This window comes from Corythoichthys intestinalis, chromosome 6, assembly GCF_030265065.1.
Source record: "Corythoichthys intestinalis isolate RoL2023-P3 chromosome 6, ASM3026506v1, whole genome shotgun sequence".
NCBI classification, from domain to species: Eukaryota; Metazoa; Chordata; class Actinopteri; order Syngnathiformes; family Syngnathidae; genus Corythoichthys; species Corythoichthys intestinalis.
In genome coordinates, this window is record NC_080400.1 from 59,282,365 (window position 1) to 59,303,693 (window position 21,329).

General features: G+C 39.4%; 1 protein-coding gene across 9 annotated transcripts in view; it reads left to right on the forward strand.

Annotated features, from left to right (window-relative positions):
- Positions 1–21,329, forward strand: part of bcas3 (BCAS3 microtubule associated cell migration factor) — a 525,512-nt gene that overhangs the window by 104,119 nt on the left and 400,064 nt on the right. For all 9 annotated transcript variants that reach the window (XM_057839609.1, XM_057839610.1, XM_057839618.1 and 6 more), the window contains exon 16: positions 20,727–20,877. In XM_057839609.1, coding sequence (XP_057695592.1) covers positions 20,727–20,877 — 151 coding nt within the window. The remainder of the gene's footprint in view (positions 1–20,726; positions 20,878–21,329) is intronic.

Sequence of the window (21,329 nt, forward strand, 5' to 3'; positions counted from 1 at the left end):
GTCTGACAGTTAAAATGTGTGCCCCTTCACCCATTGGGAATGGGTGGGACATTGAGGATGGGCAGTTGGCAGTGACATGGATGACTAAAAATCCTGCCCCTGATACTGTTTTGCAAGTAGTCAACTGTAGTTGAAAGGCAACCAGTTGTGACATGGGAAGATGTTCCTGTATGTCTGCAAAACTTTCTTGTCCTGATTTATATCGGTGCCAAGCATGTGAGAATGTTTCCAAAGAAACAGAAGACACTTGGATGGGATGATGACTTGGAGTAAAGCGATTTTGAGGAGTAATGTTGTCATGTACAGTTTTACTATTCTTTTATTTCTATTTTTTTTTTTAAATTCACTTTTCAATATTTGTATGTGTAATAATGTGTATTTTTATAGTATGAGACACTTCCATGTTTAAATAAATGTGTACCAACAGTACCATACTTGAATGATTCCAAACTTTTGTGTATATGCAGTGTGATTAAAAAAGGCTGTGGCAAAATCAAAATGCCATGTCAAAAACGAAAAACATTAAAAAAAAAACTACCTTGGACAGATGTCGGAAGTAACTAAGTTTAATTTCATGTTTTCATAGTACTCAAATATGGCCATCACCAGCAGCATGGACAACATCAAGTTGACATGAGAATTCCTCCCTCCCGCGTTGATTGCGTCTGTTATGTAATCTTTCATGTCATCAATATTTGCTGGAAGTGGTGGAATATACACTTAGTGTATAACATACTGGACTGTCTCAGGAAATTAGAATACACAATATTCTAATTTTTTGAGACAGTCCTGTGTATATATACAGGACTGTCTCAGGAAATTAGAATACACAATATTCTAATTTCCTGACTGTCTCAGGAAATTAGAATATTGTGTATTCTAATTTTCTGAGACAGTCCAGTACGTTATGTGCCATACAGATGGATAACGAACTTTGTCTTTAACATACCAACACGTCCAGCAAGTACTGATGATGTGAAATATCGAACAACAGTTGCAATCAAGACAGTAACTGCGACATGCACACGTTTGAGAGGAATTCTCATCGTGGCTTGATTTTGTCCGTGCTGCTGGGTGTGCTCACATTTGAGCACTTGTGAAACATGAAATAAAACTTGGAAGTTATCTTCAACACGTGTCCATCACTTCTTTTGTGATGTCTTTCATTTTTTAAGTATCACCTTATGATTTTGGCACATTATATTTTTGATCACCCTGTAATTTTTTTGTCTTATTCCATTTTTGCCATGATTCACATTTAGGAGGGTGTGGTAGCAACTGGGTTGATTTTCAGCTATTTATGATCATGGCGTGCATTTTTTATTTTATATATTTCATTGCATAGTAGGTTGTGATATTTTTAATATGACACATAAGCCTTCAGCTTAATTCAATATATATTTCATTGTGCTGGGTGCAAATCATTAATGTTGAAGTGTTTCCTTCAAGAAATTAGCTACATTTCTCATTCTGAATTCATCTATGTGTATACTAAGGCACCAATACTTGTTTCAAATGTTTGGTAGATGTGTTTATGACATTTGATAAAGATTTTGTGTTGCCAGAATTAATATAACACTTAAGCAAAAACAGCAACACTAGATCTGTATTTTTGTGTATTCATTTCAAGATACATTTCTGGCTGGTGACTAAGTTAGGAGGGTAATGGCTTTGAAAAAATCCATTTTCTAAGCACTTTTTCCATGGTCCCAATAAAGCCATATTTCCACAAGCTTGTCCATTCGCAGCACTTCCTGGTCAACTCTAATCTTTTAATGGACGACGGTCTCACAGAAGAAGTTGTAGCTGTCAGTGAAGGGTGTTTCAGTTCTGAAAAACACGCACACACACACATAAACCATGTGAGAACTGTTTCATCCATATCATATTTACATAATCTTCCAATCCAAATTATATAGGCTTGTCCATTCTGCCATTTTTTCCTGAATAAAATTATCAAATAGGTTTTTGGAACTACGGTTAAACAGACTAAATACTATGTTATTTGTCAATCTAAACTTTTTGCCCAAAGTTAACAATGTAACATCAAAATAATGACCGCTACAGCCCAGAACTCACATTGCAAGTCTTAACTTCATATGTGATCTGACCAGAAGCCCACAACTCCCATAGTTATTCACAACAAAAGGCGTGTGTGTGGCTTACCTGTAGTCAATGTCGTTAAAAATCCCAGTCGACGCATTTTCAGCAAGATCCTTCGACGGAGCCTGGAGAGAAAGCCATTGTCTGACGCAACCACGCGGGCTCTGCATGTTTTGTCCAAATTCCTGCCCTTTTTCGCCCTTGGACAGTTGAGAGATGCATATAGCATCGTTTCGATGCCTTTTGACTAAATTCCGAATGCGGTTTTCTTATCTTTGGTTCATCTTCGCTCGTGTCGTAGCTTGACATATTGTTTGTTTCAGAAGCGCATAGCAACAGTCCTCGTCTCCTATTGGTGCACGTGACCTAAAATGGCTTCACACACTGACGATACGACTCCGCCGTATCAATATCACTGCGCCACGGGGAAAAATAAGACCGACACGAAAACGCTAATTACTAAAAAATGACTGGAAACCGTGAGTAGAACTTTTTTTTTGGTAGTGATTAGCAACGTATGTAAATTACAATGCAGAGGTCATGTAGATCCATTTCAGTGGAACGAAATCCATTTTCTAAGCACTTTTTCCATGGTGCCAATACAGCCTATATGGCGGAAAACACAGACAAGACTGAAAAAGCAGCCATGCTTTTTAATGGCTTTTTCATGGCTTAATGCACCATGAATCTGCTAATGCAGCATATAGACATATATATATCAGAGGTTGCGCTAGACATTTTCGTTGTCTGTCATTTTGACTGACAGGGTCATAAAAATCCGGTCATAATCTATTTTTACCCGTCACTTAAATCTTTAAAATGATAATGATGACATATTCAATAGTATTTAGTTTTCATTCATTTTTAATTAATATTCTAACGCTTGCTTGGCGGCAAAAAATTAGAGTTGAGAAAAGTTGTGGTATTTTTCTCCCTCTTTTTACTCTGCTTACCGCCGACAACACCAACAAAACAACAACTCCGCCCCCAAAGAAAAAGAGGCGACTATATAGACCCCAATCACCAACGTCATACAATGATCTTAATTGTGGTTGTCAGCCCAAAATCTTCTAAATATATATTAAATGCATCTTACCAGATATAAAATGACTACTACATAGTCTGTGGTGATCGTTTGGTGCCCAGATTTCTTGTCGAATTACAGCAGTCCATCTCGCTCTCCTCGGTTCTCTCAGAATACGGTAGAACTTCAAGTCTCTCTGTCTATCTTCTCTGTTACTGCAACCAACCGCCACACACGCCTTCACCATTTTGATTATGAATGTTAACGAGCAGAAAAACACGCCGTAATAGGAGGCATGTACGTAGCGGTAATGTGTAAACACGACGAGCTGACGGACAGTATGGCGGCTCCAGTCAGGGGGGCGGAGTTGTGACGTCATGTGATTGGGGTCTATACACAGGTGGCAATCTAGTCCACCAATTGGATGACGCGCTGGCACACCGGGTGCACCAATAAGAACCTCGCGTTGATGTGTCAATCACGGTGCCGCCGCCAGACCTCGGTGACGCTACAATATTCTGACAGAATAGCCAACGACCTCATGCATTAAGAGAGACAATAGCTAATTAATATGCTCACTCGCCACCCTGTGGTCTGGGGTGTGAATTGCAACCTGTCAAAATGACGGACGGACTTCAGTTTTTTCCGTCACCGTTTTAAAAAAACGGTCAACGACGGAAAATATTCGGTTAACGCGACCCCTGATATATACAGTGCCTTGCAAAAGTATTCAGCCCCCTTGAATCTTGCAACCTTTCGCCACATTTCAGGCTTCAAACATAAAGATATGAAATTTAATTTTTTTGTCAAGAATCAACAACAAGTGGGACACAATCGTGAAGTGGAACAACATTTATTGGATAATTTAAACTTTTTTAACAAATAAAAAACTGAAAAGTGGGGCGTGCAATATTATTCGGCCCCTTTACTTTCAGTGCAGCAAACTCAGTCCAGAAGTTCAGTGAGGATCTCTGAATGATCCAATGTTGTCCTAAATGACCGATGATGATAAATAGAATCCACCTGTGTGTAATCAAGTCTCCGTATAAATGCACCTACTCTGTGATAGTCTCAGGGTTCTGTTTAAAGTGCAGAGAGCATTATGAAAACCAAGGAACACACCAGGCAGGTCCGAGATACTGTTGTGGAGAAGTTTAAAGCCGGATTTGGATACAAAAAGATTTCACAAGCTTTAAACATCTCAAGGAGCACTGTGCAAGCCATTATAATGAAATGGAAGGAGCATCAGACCACTGCAAATCTACCAAGACCCGGCCGTCCTTCCAAACTTTCTTCTCAAACAAGGAGAAAACTGATCAGAGATGCAGCCAAGAGGCCCATGATCACTCTGGATGAACTGCAGAGATCTACAGCTGAGGTGGGAGAGTCTGTCCATAGGACAACAATCAGTCGTACACTGCACAAATCTGGCCTTTATGGAAGAGTTGCAAGAAGAAAGCCATTTCTCAAAGATATCCATAAAACGTCTCGTTTAAAGTTTGCCACAAGCCACCTGGGAGACACACCAAACATGTGGAAGAAGGTGCTCTGGTCAGATGAAAGCAAAATTGAACTTTTTGGCCACAATGCAAAACGATATGTTTAGCGTAAAAGCAACACAGCTCATCACCCTGAACACACCATCCCCACTGTCAAACATGGTGGTGGCAGCATCATGGTTTGGGCCTGCTTTTCTTCAGCAGGGACAGGGAAGATGGTTAAAATTGACGGGAAGATGGATGCAGCCAAATACAGGAACATTCTGGAAGAAAAGCTGTTGGTATCTGCACAAGACCTGAGACTGGGACGGAGATTTATCTTCCAACAGGACAATGATCCAAAACATACAGCCAAATCCACAATGGAATGGTTCAAAAATAAACGTATCCAGGTGTTAGAATGGCCAAGTCAAAGTCCAGACCTGAATCCAATCGAGAATCTGTGGAAAGAGCTGAAGACTGCTGTTCACAAACACTCTCCATCCAACCTCACTGAGCTCGAGCTGTTTTGCAAGGAAGAATGGGCAAGAATGTCAGTCTCTCGATGTGCAAAACTGATAGAAACATACCCCAAGCGACTTGCAGCTGTAATTGGAGCAAAAGGTGGCGCTACAAAGTATTAACGCAAGGGGGCTGAATAATATTGCACGCCCCACTTTTCAGTTTTTTATTTGTTAAAAAAGTTTAAATTATTTAATAAATTTTGTTCCACTTCACGATTGTGTCCCACTTGTTGTTGATTCTTGACAAAAAATTAAAATTTTATATCTATATGTTTGAAGCCTGAAATGTGGCGAAAGGTTGCAAGGTTCAAGGGGGCTGAATACTTTTGCAAGGCACTGTATATATATATATATATATATATATATATATATATATATATATATATATATATATATATATATATATACTGAATTCTTTATAGATATGAACGTAAAACAGTTTCGATTCTTGGTTAAAAGCAAAAAAAAAAACGTGCAGTTAGCATTTATTTTACATAAATATGTCAAAGTACAATGCTTGTCTGTCAGTCAATGTGGCGGCCGCCTTACAACAAATAGCTTTTTAAGTTGAAAATTCTTGTGAAAATACGAAAAATATACCTTGAATCCTTTAACAAATCACTCCTAAAACAATCCTTCCTGTTTGTATGCGGTAAAGCTTTCATACTTTTTCAACATAAATCCGGCGTTGGATCGCTACATGTGTCGCTGCAACCGACTGCGGATAATTGAAGTGGATTGTGGGATCCCCCTCCTTGAAGGCGAGGCGCAGTGAAGGTCGACTCTGACCTGTCAATATCATCATGAAGTCTATGGCTTTCTGCACAATAAGCAATATTATTGACAAGACATTATATGTTTAAAAAACTCTCCCACTGCTATCCATAATCGTATTCATGTTTCGATAGTGGAAGTATCTAACATAAATGAGTCAAAATTTAATGTGGATTTGTTTGACGGAACAGCTTGCATCGATAGTCCCCACCGTTGAGTTAAGCTGCTAGCAACAACGGAGAGTTCGACGAGGGAGCGCAAATCGACAGAACAACAATACTAAGCAGGGCATGATCCGCCCACCTAGCCAATCATCATCGCGATTGCAATGGCGTCACCGCCCCCTCCCCTCCTCCCGCTCTGCTCTATGCCAGGAGGAGCTACTGTGTGAAAAAATCAACTGTCGACAACTCGCGCTTCATTCAACCGAATTGCTGAAGCTTCCCAAAAATGGGAAAAGTAATTTATTATATTACTCACTACTGAAAAAATTAGGAATGTCGCTGTACTCTAACGCCGTTATTAAAAACACTGGTAATGAGTGACATTTTACAATTTCGTAATTTTGTATTCAGTCCAAGTTTTTCACCGACATGCAACAACACAATATAGGCAACCACAACGCGAGTACACCAAATTCCCATGTAGCACATTAAAACTGTTTCAGCTTTTAAAGACAGTCAGGTTTGACATTCTCTGCCAAAGCAGCTGAACAGGGCAGCTTAAGAAATCTCCAACAACACATATATTACACACATTTAAGAAAAAAATTATGAGTGTAAACACAAAATATCTAATTATTTTCACCTTGGGTTTTATAACAGATATCTGATTTCTACCTTTTCCTTTAAGCTACTGCATGATCAAAAACATATAATAGCAGTTTCTTCTGTGCTTTCTGTTTTGTTCAGCTGTAAAGATGTTAAAAACAATTCTGAAATAGCTTTAGATGAGGAAGTAAAAGGGCAAATATAGGTTTCTTTTAGCTGTAGTGTGACAAGAGCAGGGGTTTAAGTTACCATGGTCATAAATCATTGATGATATAACCTAAAAATGTTGAGAATTGCCTTTTTTTTCTTTAGTCTGCAGAATCGTGAACAAATTTATGTTTGTCTTTTTTGAGTCCATACTTCTCGGACTTCCAATCCATTTTATTTTTATGCATTTACCTACTTTCTAATCTCTTTTTTCACCCAACTAAAATCTGCATTCTCCTGCTGTAAAGAATATTGTGTGTGATAAAGTCATTCATTGTTGACCTTTTGGGTGATGCAGCTTTTCTGGGAATGGCACATCCTAGTTACTGAAGCAAACAAGAACCTGACCACCAGGCCGCAACAGCTGGACTGTGATTTTTGTGAGCCAAGACAGCATTGGTTTTGGGGAGGGAGCTCCAAAAGTACAAATCCGTCTCAAAGATACAAGTCCAAGCTGTGATAATGCATAAAAATAGAAGTAGCAGTTGGCGTACTACATACGCATTTCCCCTATTTACCATCGTCATTCAAGTTGAAAACCTATAACGTGTCCTACATTGATAGATACTGTCTTCGTGTGTGCTTGCTTTTAGATTTTGCTGGATAGTGTACAGTATGGTCTGCTTTATATGCAGTTCTGATTGCAAAGCCCACAGTAATGTTGTATACTACAGGGGTCGACAATATGGCCCGGTGGCCTGGGCACACTTTTAAAACTGTCAGGGCCACCAGAATGTTCCAAACACTTGCCCGGTGGGGCCAAGAAAAATATGATATGATTTTAAAAATATATATATCTTATTTCACTTTAATTCCCAGTGGTTCCATGTTTTGATGACGTTACGCTATCGCGATCAAAGACAACCTTACAGTCTATGCAGCCACCCGTTGCTCTCCATGGGGCATAAACACACCTTGTTCGCTTGCTCGCTCGTTCCCTCATAAACGCATGCAACTTGATTACTGCTGCTGATTGATTGTCAGTATCTCATTACCCAGTATCTTATTATGTTTCTGAAACCCCCAGCACCGGCCAAGCACCGGGGGAAAACAGACCACTTAAGAAAAACAAAGTCACCAGTAGAGTTGAGGGAAAGCAAAATCCAATGTGAAAAGAAAAGGGAAAATAGTCTCAGCCCCAGTAGTGATAGGACAAGAAACCAGGTTTACTGTGAGGACTGCAAATATGCAGACAAGTACTGTAAGTTAGAGAAACGCCATCGAGTATGAAACCTATGGTATGAACATAACGTGATAATTAATACACGTGACTACGGAGAAAACGTCATAACGTAGATATTAGCCATAAGTGCGTTATTCATCTCTTTGACTTCTAAATTGTACTCATGACAGCCGAGCTGGGGGAGACTTCCAGAGGGCAGTAAGAGGAAGACAGGAAAGCTTCGCCTAGGCACTGGGCTCTCTCGCCGGGCCACCTCCCCCTGGAGCTCCCAAGAAAAAAATGTTGGCTATACAGGAGCGATTATGGACGGTTTATGAATGTGATTATGAAATTGGAATAGGATTATTTGCACTAGATTCATGTTTTTTCACTGTTTTGCTGCACTTTTCATTAAATCTACCTAAAAAAAATATATATGTTGTTCATGTTATTCTAGCAAATTATCATTTTTGTGATTATTGGGGTCAATAACTGATGTGTTGACCTGGGCCAGTGGTTTTGATAGGGGGGCCAGTGAAGTCCACTGCTGGCCAAAAGTATTGGAACCCTTGCAGTTCTGTCGGATAATGCTCACTCTCTCGCAGAAAATGATTGCAATTACAAATGCTTTTGTAGTAATATCTTCATTGATTTTGCTGGCAATGAAAAAACACAAAAGAGAATGGAAAACTTTTTTAAATCATTATTATTTTACAAAAAAACTCCAAAAATGGACCGGACAAAAGTATTGGCACCCTTTGAAAAATCATGTGATGCTTCTCCAATTTGTGTAATTAACAGCACCTGTTGCTTACCTGTGGCACATAACAGGTGGTGGCGCACATAACAGGTGGTGGCAATAACTAAATCACACTTGCAGCCAGTTAAAATGGAATAAAGTTGACTCAACCTCTGCCCTGTGTCCTTGTGTGTACCACATTGAGCATGGAGAAAAGAAAGAAGACCATAGAACTGTCTGAGGACTTCAGAAGCAAAATTTTGAGGAAGCATGGGCAATCTCAAGGCTACAAGTCCATCTCCAAAGATCTGAGTATTCCTGTGTCTACCGTGCGCAGTGTCATCAAAAAGTGTAAAGCCAATGGCACTGTGGCTAAATTCCGTAGATGTGGATGGAAAAGTAAAATTGACGACATATTTCAACAAAAGATTGTGCGGATCGTGAATAAAGAACCTCGACTAACATCCAAACAAGTTCAAGCTGTCCCGCAGTCCGAGGGTACAACAGTATCAAACCGTACTATTCGTCGGCGCCTGAATGAAAAGGGACTCTATGGTAGGATACCCAGGAAGACCTCACTTCTGACCCAGAAACATAAAAAAGCCAGGCTGGAGTTGGCCAAAACTTACCTGAGAAAGTCAAAAACGTTTTGGAAGAATGTTCTCTGGTCAGATGAGACAAAATTAGACCTTTTTGGAATAATAAATCAACATAGGGTTTACAGAGGGAAAAAAACGAGGCCTTCCCCACAGTCAAACATGGCGGAGGTTCCCGGATGTTTTGGGGTTGCTTGCTGCCGCTGGCACTGGACTGCTTGACCGTGTGCATGGCATTATTAAGTCTGAAGACTACCAACAAATTTTGCAGCAAAATGTAGGACCCAGTGTGAGAAAGCTGGCTCTCCCTTAGAAGTCATGGGTCTTCCAGCAGGAGAATGACCCAAAACATACTTCAAAAAGGACTAGAAAATGGTTTGAGAGAAAGCACTGGATTCTTCTAAAGTGGCCAGCAATGAGTCCAGACCTGAATCCCATAGAACACCTGTTGAGAGATCTGAAATTGGCAGTTTGGAGAAGGCACCCTTCAAATCTCAGTGACCTGGAGCAGTTGGCCAAAGAAGAACGGTCTAAAATTCCAACAGAGCATTGTAAGAAACTCATTGATGGATACCGAAAGGGGTTGTTCGAAGTTATTTTGTGTAAAGGTTGTGCTACTAAGTATTAGGCTGAGGGTGTTAATACTTTTGTCTGGCCCATTTTTGGACTTTTGTGTGAAATGATAATGATTTTTTTTTTTTTTTTTTAAATTCTGTTTTGTGTTTTTTTCATTGCAAGCAAAATAAATGAAGATATTACTACCAAAGCATTTGTAATTGCAACAATTTTCTGGGAGAAATTGAGCATAATCTGACAGAATTGCATGGGTATCAATACTTTTGGCCAGCAGTGTATATCATTTTAATTATGTGTTTTGTCTAATGGAGCTTGATTGTTTACTTTATACTAGGGCTGTCAAACGATTAAAAATTTTAATCGAGTTAATCACAGCTTAAAAATTAATTAATCGTAATTAATCGCAATCAATCGCAATTCAAACCATCTCTAAAATATGCCATATTTTTCTATAAATTATTGTTGGAATGGAAAGATAAGACGGATATATACATTCAACATAGTGTACATAAGTACTGTATTTGTTTATTATAACAATAAATCCACAAGACGGCATTAACATTAACATTCTTTCTGTGAAAGGGATCCACGGATAGAAAGACTTGTAATTCTTAAAAGATAAATGTGATTTTTATATATATATATATATATATATATATATATATATATATATATATATATATATATATATATATATATATATATATATATAATACTGTATATAGTTTGTTATATATAGTTATATATAGTGAAGTTATAGTTATTTTGATAGTTTGTTTATTGTGACTAAATATTGCCATCTAGTGTATTTGTTGAGCTAAACTTAATGTTTGAATAGAGTATTATTTTCCATAGCTATTTTGATTGGGAATGCCATATCTCTCTGCATTCAGCGCTTTTCTTTTTGTGAACATTATTTTATTTTTGAGAGATCATTTCTAGTTATTCTTGCCCATGTCGCTTGCTGCAATAGTTATAACAGTTGTGGAAGAGATGCCACCGCTTATTCCATTAAATAGCGCGGCTCCAATAATTGCCTGCGTTACCAATTCGCCCTTCATAGTGATTAGCGGTGCTATGGACCGGCGGTTCATGTTGGCTCATTGTCGTCGGGTTGGCTCGGATTGTCCGATATCCTCCTGAGGAAGACGGCGGCGTACATATAAACACCGAGAGGCGTTGGATGGCTTTTTGTGGGTACTTTTATTAACAAAACAAAACCATGTGGGGGACGCAGCACTTGAGCCTACGCTAACTGCGCACTTTCTCTACTCTCTCGCTCCCTCTCTCGTGCGACCACTTTCTTCCTCACTGCCCAATCTGACAATGCCGGTCACATTGAAAATAACAGCGGCCACCTTGGCGGGCGCCGGTAACACCTTCGTCCACTCCACTTGCTTGTCTCTGCCCTTAGTTCTCAATATACTTCAAACGGCGCCATTGTAGTCTGTTCGCGGCAATGCTTGAGTGGGTCGTTCCACGCATGCGTTAATTGCGTTAATTATTTTAACGTGATTAATGTAAAAAATTAATTACCGCCCGTTAACGCGTTAATTTTGACAGCCTTACTTTATACCCCTTCCTTTAACAGGGTATCTGCAGGGTCTTAAAAAGTTAAAAATGTCTTAAATCCAATTATTTGAATTTAAGGCCTCAAAATGTCTTAAAATTCTCCTAAAATACCACAAAAGGTCTTAAATACGAATTTGAAAGGTCTTATTTTTTTAAAATTAATTTTTATTATTATTTCTTTATTTTTTTTATATTTATTGATGCTAATTTTATTTAGAACATGCATGAACTCCTGTGTAGCTTTTTAAATGTTTCGATTTTTGAGGACGCTATAGCGCAGTACAAATAGTGGGGCGCGCCTCCCCAGGGGGGAGCAAAGCGATGTCGGGGGGGCTTTGGGATCGTATGTGACCTTGTGGAACATACTTTTTTGTAGTACTAGAATACAGTGCAATTGCACCTCCACTCAGTGGGTGGCAGTGGCGCTCTCATTTTCAGAGTGTGCACAGTATTTTTAAACAGCAAGAGCACACAGCAATTAGCAAGGTGATATGAAGAGCTAAGTCAAGGAAATATGACGAAGCGTTTGTAGCGTTTGGCCTCACAAATGTTGGCAGCAGATAGCATGAAGCCAAATCAATTAAGAACTTAAACTTAACTTAAAGACATTAAACCCCAAGGCAAAAACATGACGAATATTGCCAACAATCATCCCGCTTTATGGTGTTATAGCAGGAAACCAGCAAGCACTGTTAGCATGATATTAGGTGGCATAACAAGTTGCTTAGTGCAAAATAACCCCACTCCATAGCAAAAGAGCTGATACTCCCAGCAGCAAAAATAAACAGTGCCCTATGAGGGGCCGTACAAGACATTTTTCATTCTGGCCCTCTCACACACATACATTCTCCTTTCACATACATATATATTCACTCTCACACACATACATTCTCCTCTCACATGCATACATTCTCCCTTCACATCCATACATATTTACTTTCACATTTATACATTTTTACTTTCACATTTATACATTTTCACTCTCACATTTATACATTTTCACTCTCACATTTATACATTTTTACTTTTACATTCATACATTTTTACTTTTACGTTTATACATTTTCTCTCTCACGTTCATACATTTTCACTCTTATATTCATACATGTTTATTCTCACATTCACACATTTTTAGTCTGTGAAATGTATGTTTGTATAAATAAAATATATGTGTATAAGAGTGAATATATATGTATGTATGGGTGAAAGTATAGTGAAAACGGAAGGAGTCTAGTTGAAACGGAAGCCAGCTCTGATTGCCTAGGTCTGACTGGTAAGCTCTGATTGATAAAAAAAAAAAAAAAGAAAATGTATAAATGTGAAGGTAAAAATGTATGAATATAAGAGTGAAAATGTATGAACGTGACAGAGAAAATGTATGAACGTGAAAGTAAAAATGTATGAATGTAAAAGTAAAAATGTATGAATGTGAAAGTAAAAATGTATAAATGTGAGAGTGAAAATGTATAAATGTGAAAGTAAATATGTATGGATGTGAAAGGAGAATGTATGCATGTGAGAGGAGAATGTATGAGTGTGAGAGTGAATATATACAGGACTGTCTCAGATAATTAGAATATTGTGATAAAGTTCTTTACTTTCTGTAATGCAATTAAAAAAACAAAAATGTCATACATTCTGGATTCATTACACATCAACTGAACTATTTCAAGCCTTTTATTATTTTAATATTGCTGAATTTGGCTTACAGCTTAAGAAAACTCAAAAATCCTATCTCAAAATATTAGAATATCATGAAAAAGTATACAAGTAGGCTATTCAACTAATCACCTGAATCATCTAATTAACTCGAAACACCTGCGAGGGTTTCCTGAGCCTTAAAAACACTCAGCTTGGTTCAGTAAACTAAATCACAAGTATGGGGAAGACTGCTGATCTGACTGCTTTCCAGAGGACCATCATTGATACCCTCCATCAGGAGGGTAAGACACAAAAAGAAATTTCTCAAAGAGCAGGCTGTTCACAGAGTGCAGTTTCAAAGCATATCCACAAAAAGTCTGTTGGAAGGGAAAAATGTGGCCGGAAACGCTGCACAACCAAGAGAGATGACCGCAGCCTTAACAAAATTGTGAAGAAGAGCCGCTTCCAGAATTTGGGGGAGCTTCAAAGACAGTGGGCTGAAGCTGGAGTCCAGGTATCAAAAGCCACAGTTCACAGACGTGTCCGGGAAATGGGCTACAATAGCCGTATTCCCATGGTCAAGCCACTTCTGAACTCAAGACAACGGAAGAAGCGTCTGACTTGGGCTATGGAGAAGAAGCACTGGACAGTTGCAGAGTGGTCCAAAGTCCTCTTTTCAGACGAAAGCAAGTTTTGCATTTCATTTGGAAGTCAAGGCGCCAGAGTCTGGAGAAAGGCTGGAGAGGAGCAAAATCCAAGTTGCTTGAAATCCAGTGTGAAGTTCCCACAGTCAGCAATGGTTTGGGGAGCCATGTCAGCTGCTGGTGTTGGTCCACTGTGTTTCATCAAGTCCAGAGTAAATGCAACTGTGTACCAAGAGATTTTAGAGCACTACATGCTTCCATCTGCTGAAAAGCTCTATGGAGATGAGGATTTCATTTTCCAGCATGATCTGGCACCTGCCCACAGTGCCAAAACCACCAGTAACTGGTACCATAGGAACGAGACCAAAAGAATTTAATACATATAGTCCCTGATAGCAGTGAAAATAAAATAGCTCGTAATAATAAATATATAAGATGCGGATTATTAAACATCAGGTCAATCTCGCCCAAATCTCTGTTAGTTAATGACTTAATTGGGGATTATAATATTCATATTTTGGCCCTGACTGAAACTTGGCTTCAGCAGGATGACTTTGTTAGACTTAATGAATCCACACCCCCAAGTCACGTGAATTTTCACACAGCTAGAAGCACGGGCCGTGGAGGGGGGGTGGCAGTAATATCACACTCTTGTTTAGGTATGAGCCCAAAAAGTAAAGCTAATTACATTTATAACTCCTTTGAAAGTCTAGCACTATCAATTATAGACGCTAACTGGAAGAACCAAAAACCAATTCTTTTCATAGTGGTTTACCGTCCCCCTGGTCCCTACTCACAGTTTTTGTTAGATTTCTCTGACTTTTTATCTAGTACTTTGCTAAGCTGGGATAGAATTATAATTGTTGGGGATTTTAATATACATGTTGACGATGAAGGTGACTCCCTTGGTAAGGCCTTTAATGACCTACTAGATGGGACTGGCTTCATTCAAAATGTAAATAAACCAACTCATAGTCACAAGCACACCCTGGACTTGATTTTAACATACGGTACAGAGATTAGTGATCTTAGTGTCCATCCCCACAACCCCGTACTGTCTGATCATTTTCTAATTACCTTTCAGTTTGTGCTTCAAGATAATCCGCCACTAGTGACCAGAACTCAGATGAAAAGGACATTAGGTGATCACTCTGTTTCAGAGTATAAACAGATAATTCAGCCTATATTTGCCTCCATGACATCTAATTATGAAGGAATGATGCCCGGCCTTGCTGTTAATGACGAGTTTGTTGATCGTGTTCTGTTTACGTTTCGTACCACCCTCGATGTCGTCGCTCCCTCCAAATTAAAGTTTGTCAAGCCGAGACGAGCCTCTCCCTGGTATGATGCTGAAACACGCTCTCTTAAACAATCGACACGTAAATTAGAAAGACTTTGGCGCCGTTCCAACACAGAGCACACCCTCTCTGCCTGGAAACGCAGCTTAGTGACATATAAGCAGGCCTTGCGTACGGCTAAAACCAGATATTACTCATCCTTAATAGAGGAAAACAAAAATAATCCTAGGTTTCTGTTCAGCACTGTAGCAAGGCTGACAAACAGTCACACCTCAATAGAACCTTATATCCCAACCACCCTTAGCTGTGATGACTTCCTAAAATTTTTTAACAATAAAATCGCAACTATTAGAAATAAAATAAATGAATCACTTCCAGTTATTAGGTCTGATAAAGTGCAGACAAAGAATTCGGAATCTCCTATAAAACCCACTAAAATATTAAATAACTTTACCACTGTAGACCAAATTGATGTAATTTCAATTATAATGTCCTCCAAACCATCAACGTGCCTCCTCGACCCAATCCCAACCAAACTTTTTAAAGAGACCCTGCCTCTAACTATTGACACTATCTTAAATATAATAAATACCTCATTAGTTACTGGCTACGTGCCGCAGTCCTTTAAATATGCAGTTATTAAACCGCTCTTGAAAAAACCTACTCTTGATCCTGATATTTTGGCCAATTATAGACCTATTTCTAACTTACCATTTCTCTCCAAAGTCCTTGAAAGAGTGGTAATTAAACAGCTCTGTCAGCACCTACAGGACAATAGTTTATTTGAACAGTTCCAGTCTGGCTTTCGAGCTCATCATAGCACTGAAACCGCATTAGTTAAAGTAACTAATGACTTGTTACTTGCCGCTGACGTTGGATTAGTCTCGATCCTGGTTCTGCTGGACCTGAGCGCAGCCTTTGACACAATCGACCATAATATCTTATTGCAGAGATTAGAATGTGACATAGGCATTAGAGGAGCAGCCCTATGCTGGTTTAAATCATATTTATCTAATAGGTACCAGTTTGTCAATGTAAACCAGCAATCATCATCGTACTCTAGAGTTAGTTATGGTGTGCCGCAAGGATCTGTCCTCGGGCCCATCTTGTTTACGCTGTATATGCTTCCTCTAGGTAATATCATCAGAAAACATAGCATTAACTTTCACTGTTACGCTGACGACACACAACTGTATTTATCAATTAAACCTGAGCAGGTCAGGCAAGTAGAAAAACTAAGCGCCTGCGTCCGAGATATAAATACCTGGATGAGCACTAACTATCTTCTACTTAACCCTGAAAAGACAGAAGTCCTTATAATAGGCCCGAAAAGTGTTAGAGACTCTTTATCTGCCCAGATAGTCACTCTGGACAATGTAAGTGTAGCCTCCAGCGCCACAGTTAAAAACCTAGGAGTTTTATTTGACCCTGACTTATCGTTTAAAGCACACATTAAACAAACCTGTAGAACGGCTTTCTTTCACCTGCGCAACATTGCCAAAATTAGAAATATTTTATCTAAAAGTGATGCAGAAAAATTAATTCACGCGTTCGTTACATCGAGATTGGATTACTGTAACTCCCTACTTGCAGCTTGTCCTAAAAACTCTCTAAAAGGTCTTCAGCTAGTCCAAAACGCAGCAGCAAGACTTTTAACAGGAACCAATAGAAGAGAGCACATCACCCCTGTGCTCCAGGCACTTCACTGGCTTCCAGTCGAGTTTAGAATTAAATTTAAAATACTCCTTCTTACATTTAAGACCATTAATGGGTTGGGGCCATCTTATCTCACCGATGCTCTCGTTCCATACCGCCCCAACAGAACACTCCGATCTCAGAATGCAGGTCTACTGGTAGTTCCCACGGTTTATAAAAGTACTGTCGGAGCTAGAGCCTTTTGCCACCAAGCCCCTGTTTTATGGAATCAGCTTCCAGCTAGTATTAAAGAAGCCGAGACAGTCTGCACATTTAAGATTAGATTAAAAACGTTCCTATTCGACAAAGCTTATGGTTAGGCTAGTTGAAGTCGGAGTAGACTCACAGTTTAGTTTAAGCTGCACTAGAAGCTATAATGCTGGGGGCAGTACAGCCGCTGAGTTCTATCTCCTTTTCTTACTCTACCTACCACTTGTCTTACTTTATTTCTATTTTCCAATGTTAATATCTAGTTGTCTAGTCTCTTCATCACTAGTCACCCGGTGTCCCCTTTCCCCCCTCCCCTCCGGGGAGGGGCTATTTTTCAGCTGCAGCCTCCTGACTGTCCGGACCCCTGGCTGGATTGACGTCCTCGCTGCTACCCCCGTCTCATCTGACCAGAGGGACCTCTTCTTGCTCCTTTACTCCACTGTATTTTTACGGACTACAATTTCGCTTGTTAATTCCCATTAGCCGTTCTGGGGTTCCTGTCTATCCGTCCTGGGAGTGGATCTCTCCTGACTGTGGTACTCCCCAAGGTTTCTCATTTTTCTCCCAATTGACTCTGGAGTTTTTGGAGTTTTTCCTTGCCGGCATGGAGGGTCTTAGGATAGGGGATACCCAGGACTTGAACTGTATCTATTCATCTTTGTTGCTTCATTTCTAATTGTGTATCATATTGCATCTGTAAAGCCCTTTGAGACCTCTGTTGTGATTGTGGGCTATACAAATAAAATTGAATTGAATTGAATTGAATTGAATTGAATTAACTGGTGCACTGACCATGGCATCACTGTCCTTGATTGGCCTGCTAATTCCCCTGACCTGAACCCCATCGAGAATTTGTGGGGTATAGTTAAGAAGAAGATGAAAGACACCAGACCTACAAATGCAAATGAGCTGAAGGCTGCTATCGAAGCATCCTGGGCATCAATAACACCTCAGCAATGTCACAGGCTGATTGCCTCCATGCCACGCCGGATTGATGCAGTAATCCGTGCAAAAGGATTCCCAACCAAGTACTGAGTGCATCAATGGACATTTTCAAATGTTTGATTTAGTTTTGCTGTTATAAAATTATTTTTTTACTTGGTCTGAGGAAGTATTCTAATTTTTTGATATAGGATTTTTGAGGTTTCTTAAACTGTAAGCCAAAATCAGCAATATTCAAATAATAAAAGGCTTGAAATAGTTCAGTTGATGTGTAATGAATCCAGAATGTATGACATTTTTGTTTTTTTAATTGCATTACAGAGAGTAAAGAACTTTATCACAATATTCTAATTTCCTGAGACAGTCCTGTATGTATGTGAAAGGAGAATGTATGTGTGTGAGAGGGCCAGAATGAAAAATGTCTTGTACGGCCCCTCATAGTGCCCCTCTGTCCAATTACATTGTTGTTTTTGTTCTATTAATTTTGGGGGTGAGGGATCAAATTGTTTAGCCTAGTATACGCTGATTTAATGTAGCTAATCAAGTTGAATTTATTATTATTTATTGATTTGGTCAATAAAATGTACCTTGAGTGTATCTCTACACTTTGGACGTGCCTTTTTTTTTTTTTTTTTTTTTTTTTTAATTCAAGCAAATTGATGCGCTTTGGCTTTTCTGTTAAAAACTAAAACAATTTTAATCAAGTTATACTTCATTGTAAGTTGATCTATATTACTTTTTTACTTTAATGTTGACAAGGACACAATGTTATGCTAAGGTGAACGTATAATAGTTTTATAGACAAATGATACTTTTTTACAGTGGCGTCAGAGAGTTGGTGGGCGCAAAATGTTTACGTCTTCCAAATGGGGGAGGGGGGTATTATAAAATAATTGAGAAGCACTGCTATAACTTAACTACAAAGCGAGCTATCTGTGCTACCCGGTCATTTTCCTTCAAGTCTTTTGAACTTTTTTGCTAGTATCGATGTGAAATGGGTCTTAAACCGTATTCATTATGGTCTTAAAAAAGTCTTAACAAGTCTTAAATTTGGCTTGTTGAAACCTGCACAGACCCTTTTTAAATTCTGTCATACAGTGCTGGCCAAAAGTATTGGCACCCTTGCAATTATGTCACATAATGCTCAATTTCTCTCAGAAAATGATTGTGATTACAGATGCTTTGGTAGTAATATCTTCATTTATTTTGCTTGCAATGAAAGAACACAAAAGAGAATGAAAAAAATTAAATCATTATCATTTTACACAAAACTCCAAAAATGGGGTGGATAAACGTATTGGCACCCTCAGCCTAATACTTGGTAGCACAACCTTCAGACAAAAAAACCTGGGAACAACTGCTTACGTATCCATCAGTGAGTTTCTTACAATGCTCTGTTGCAATATTGGACCATTCTTCTTTGGCCAACTGCTCCAGGTCTCTGAGATTGAAGGGTGCCTTCTCCAAACTGCCATTTTCAGATCTCTCCACAGGTGTTCCATATGATTATGGTCTGGACTCATTGCTGGCCACTTTAGAAGTCTCCAGTGCTTTTTCTCAAACCATTTTCTAGTGTTTTTTGAAGTGTGTTTTGGGTCATTGTCCTGCTGGAAGACCCAGCTTTCTCACACTGGGCCCTATATTATGCTGCAAAATTTGTTGGTAGTCTTCAGACTTCATCATGCCATGCACACGGTCAAGCAGTCCGGTGCCAAGGAAGCAAAGCAACCCCAAAACATCAGGGAACCTCAACCATGTGTGACTGTGGGGACCATGTTCTTTTCTTCTCATCTTTTGCCTCGTGTTTTTTCCTGTAAACTGTATGTTGATGCCTTTTCCCCAAAAGCTCTAGTTTTGTCTCATTCTGATCAGAGAACATTCTTCCAAAACGTTTTTGGCTTCCTCTGAAGTTTTGGCAAATTCCAGCCTGGCTTTTTTTATGTCTTTGGGTCAGAAGTGGGGTCTTCCTGGGTATCCTACCATAGAGTCCCTTTTCATTCAGACGCCGACGGATAGTACGGGTTGACACTGTTGTACCCTTGGAGTGCAGGACAGCTCGAACTTGTTTGGATGTTTGTCGAGGTTCTTTATCCACCATCCGCACAATCTTTCGTTGAAATCGCTCGTCAATTTTTCTTTTCCATCCACATCTAGGGAGGTTAGCCATGGGCTTTACACTTATTGATGACACTGCGCACGGTAAACACAGGAACATTCAGGTCTTTGGAGATGGACTTGTAGCCTTGAGATAGCCCATGCTTCCTCGCAATTTGGCTTCTGAAGTCCTCAGACAGTTCTTTGGTCTTCTTTCTTTTCTCCATGCTCAATGTGATACACACAAGGACACAGGACAGAGGTTGAGTCAACTTTAATCCATTTTAACGGGCTTCAAGTGTGATTTAGTTATTGCCACCACCTGTTATGTGGCACAGGTAAGTAACAGGTGCTGTTAATTACACAAATTAGAGAAGCATCACATGATTTTTCAAAGGGTGCCAATACTTTTGCCTGGCCCATTTTTGGAGTTTTGTGTAAAATGATAATGATTTTTTTTTTTTTCGATTCTGTTTTGTGTTTTTTCATTGCCAGCAAAATAAATGAAGATATTACTACCAACGCATTTGTAATTGCAATCATTTTCTTGGAGAAATTGAACATTATCTGACAGAATTGCAGGGATGCCAATACTTTGACCAACACCGTAGAAATACCTCCTCCTACACCAAATACATAATGATTTCGCCCCCCCCCCCCCCCTTCATTTTTTTCAGTGAAGTTAAGCAGTCAAGAACTGTACAGCAACGTTACCAATAACAACATGGTAAATCCTCGGTTGGCCCCTCTACCCAGCCTCACTGTTGTGCTGCCTCTTGCTCAGATCAAACAGCCCATGACCCTTGGCACTATCACAAAACGCACTGGGTAAGTAATACACACACACACACGCACACACACACACACACACACACACACACACACACACACACACTGCTTTACATGCACGTTTATTAGGGAACATTAATTCTTGAAGCTTTATCGGTGGAATTCTTTTCCATTCTTGCTTGATGTACAGCTTCAGCTGTTCAAATGAACGGGGTCTATGTTGTCCTATTTTACACTTGATATGTCACACATTTTCAATGGGAGACAGATCTGGACTGCAGACAGGCCTGTCTAGTATACGTACTCTTTTACTACGAGGCAACGCTTTTGTAACATGAACAGGATATGGTTGAACCTGAAATCCTCTTGCTGAAATAAGCAGGGGTGTCCATGAAAAATATGTTGCTTGGATGGTAGCATATCTTTCTCCAAAACCTGTATGTACCTTTCAGCCATAATGGTGCATTCATATACCATCCATGTCATCACAG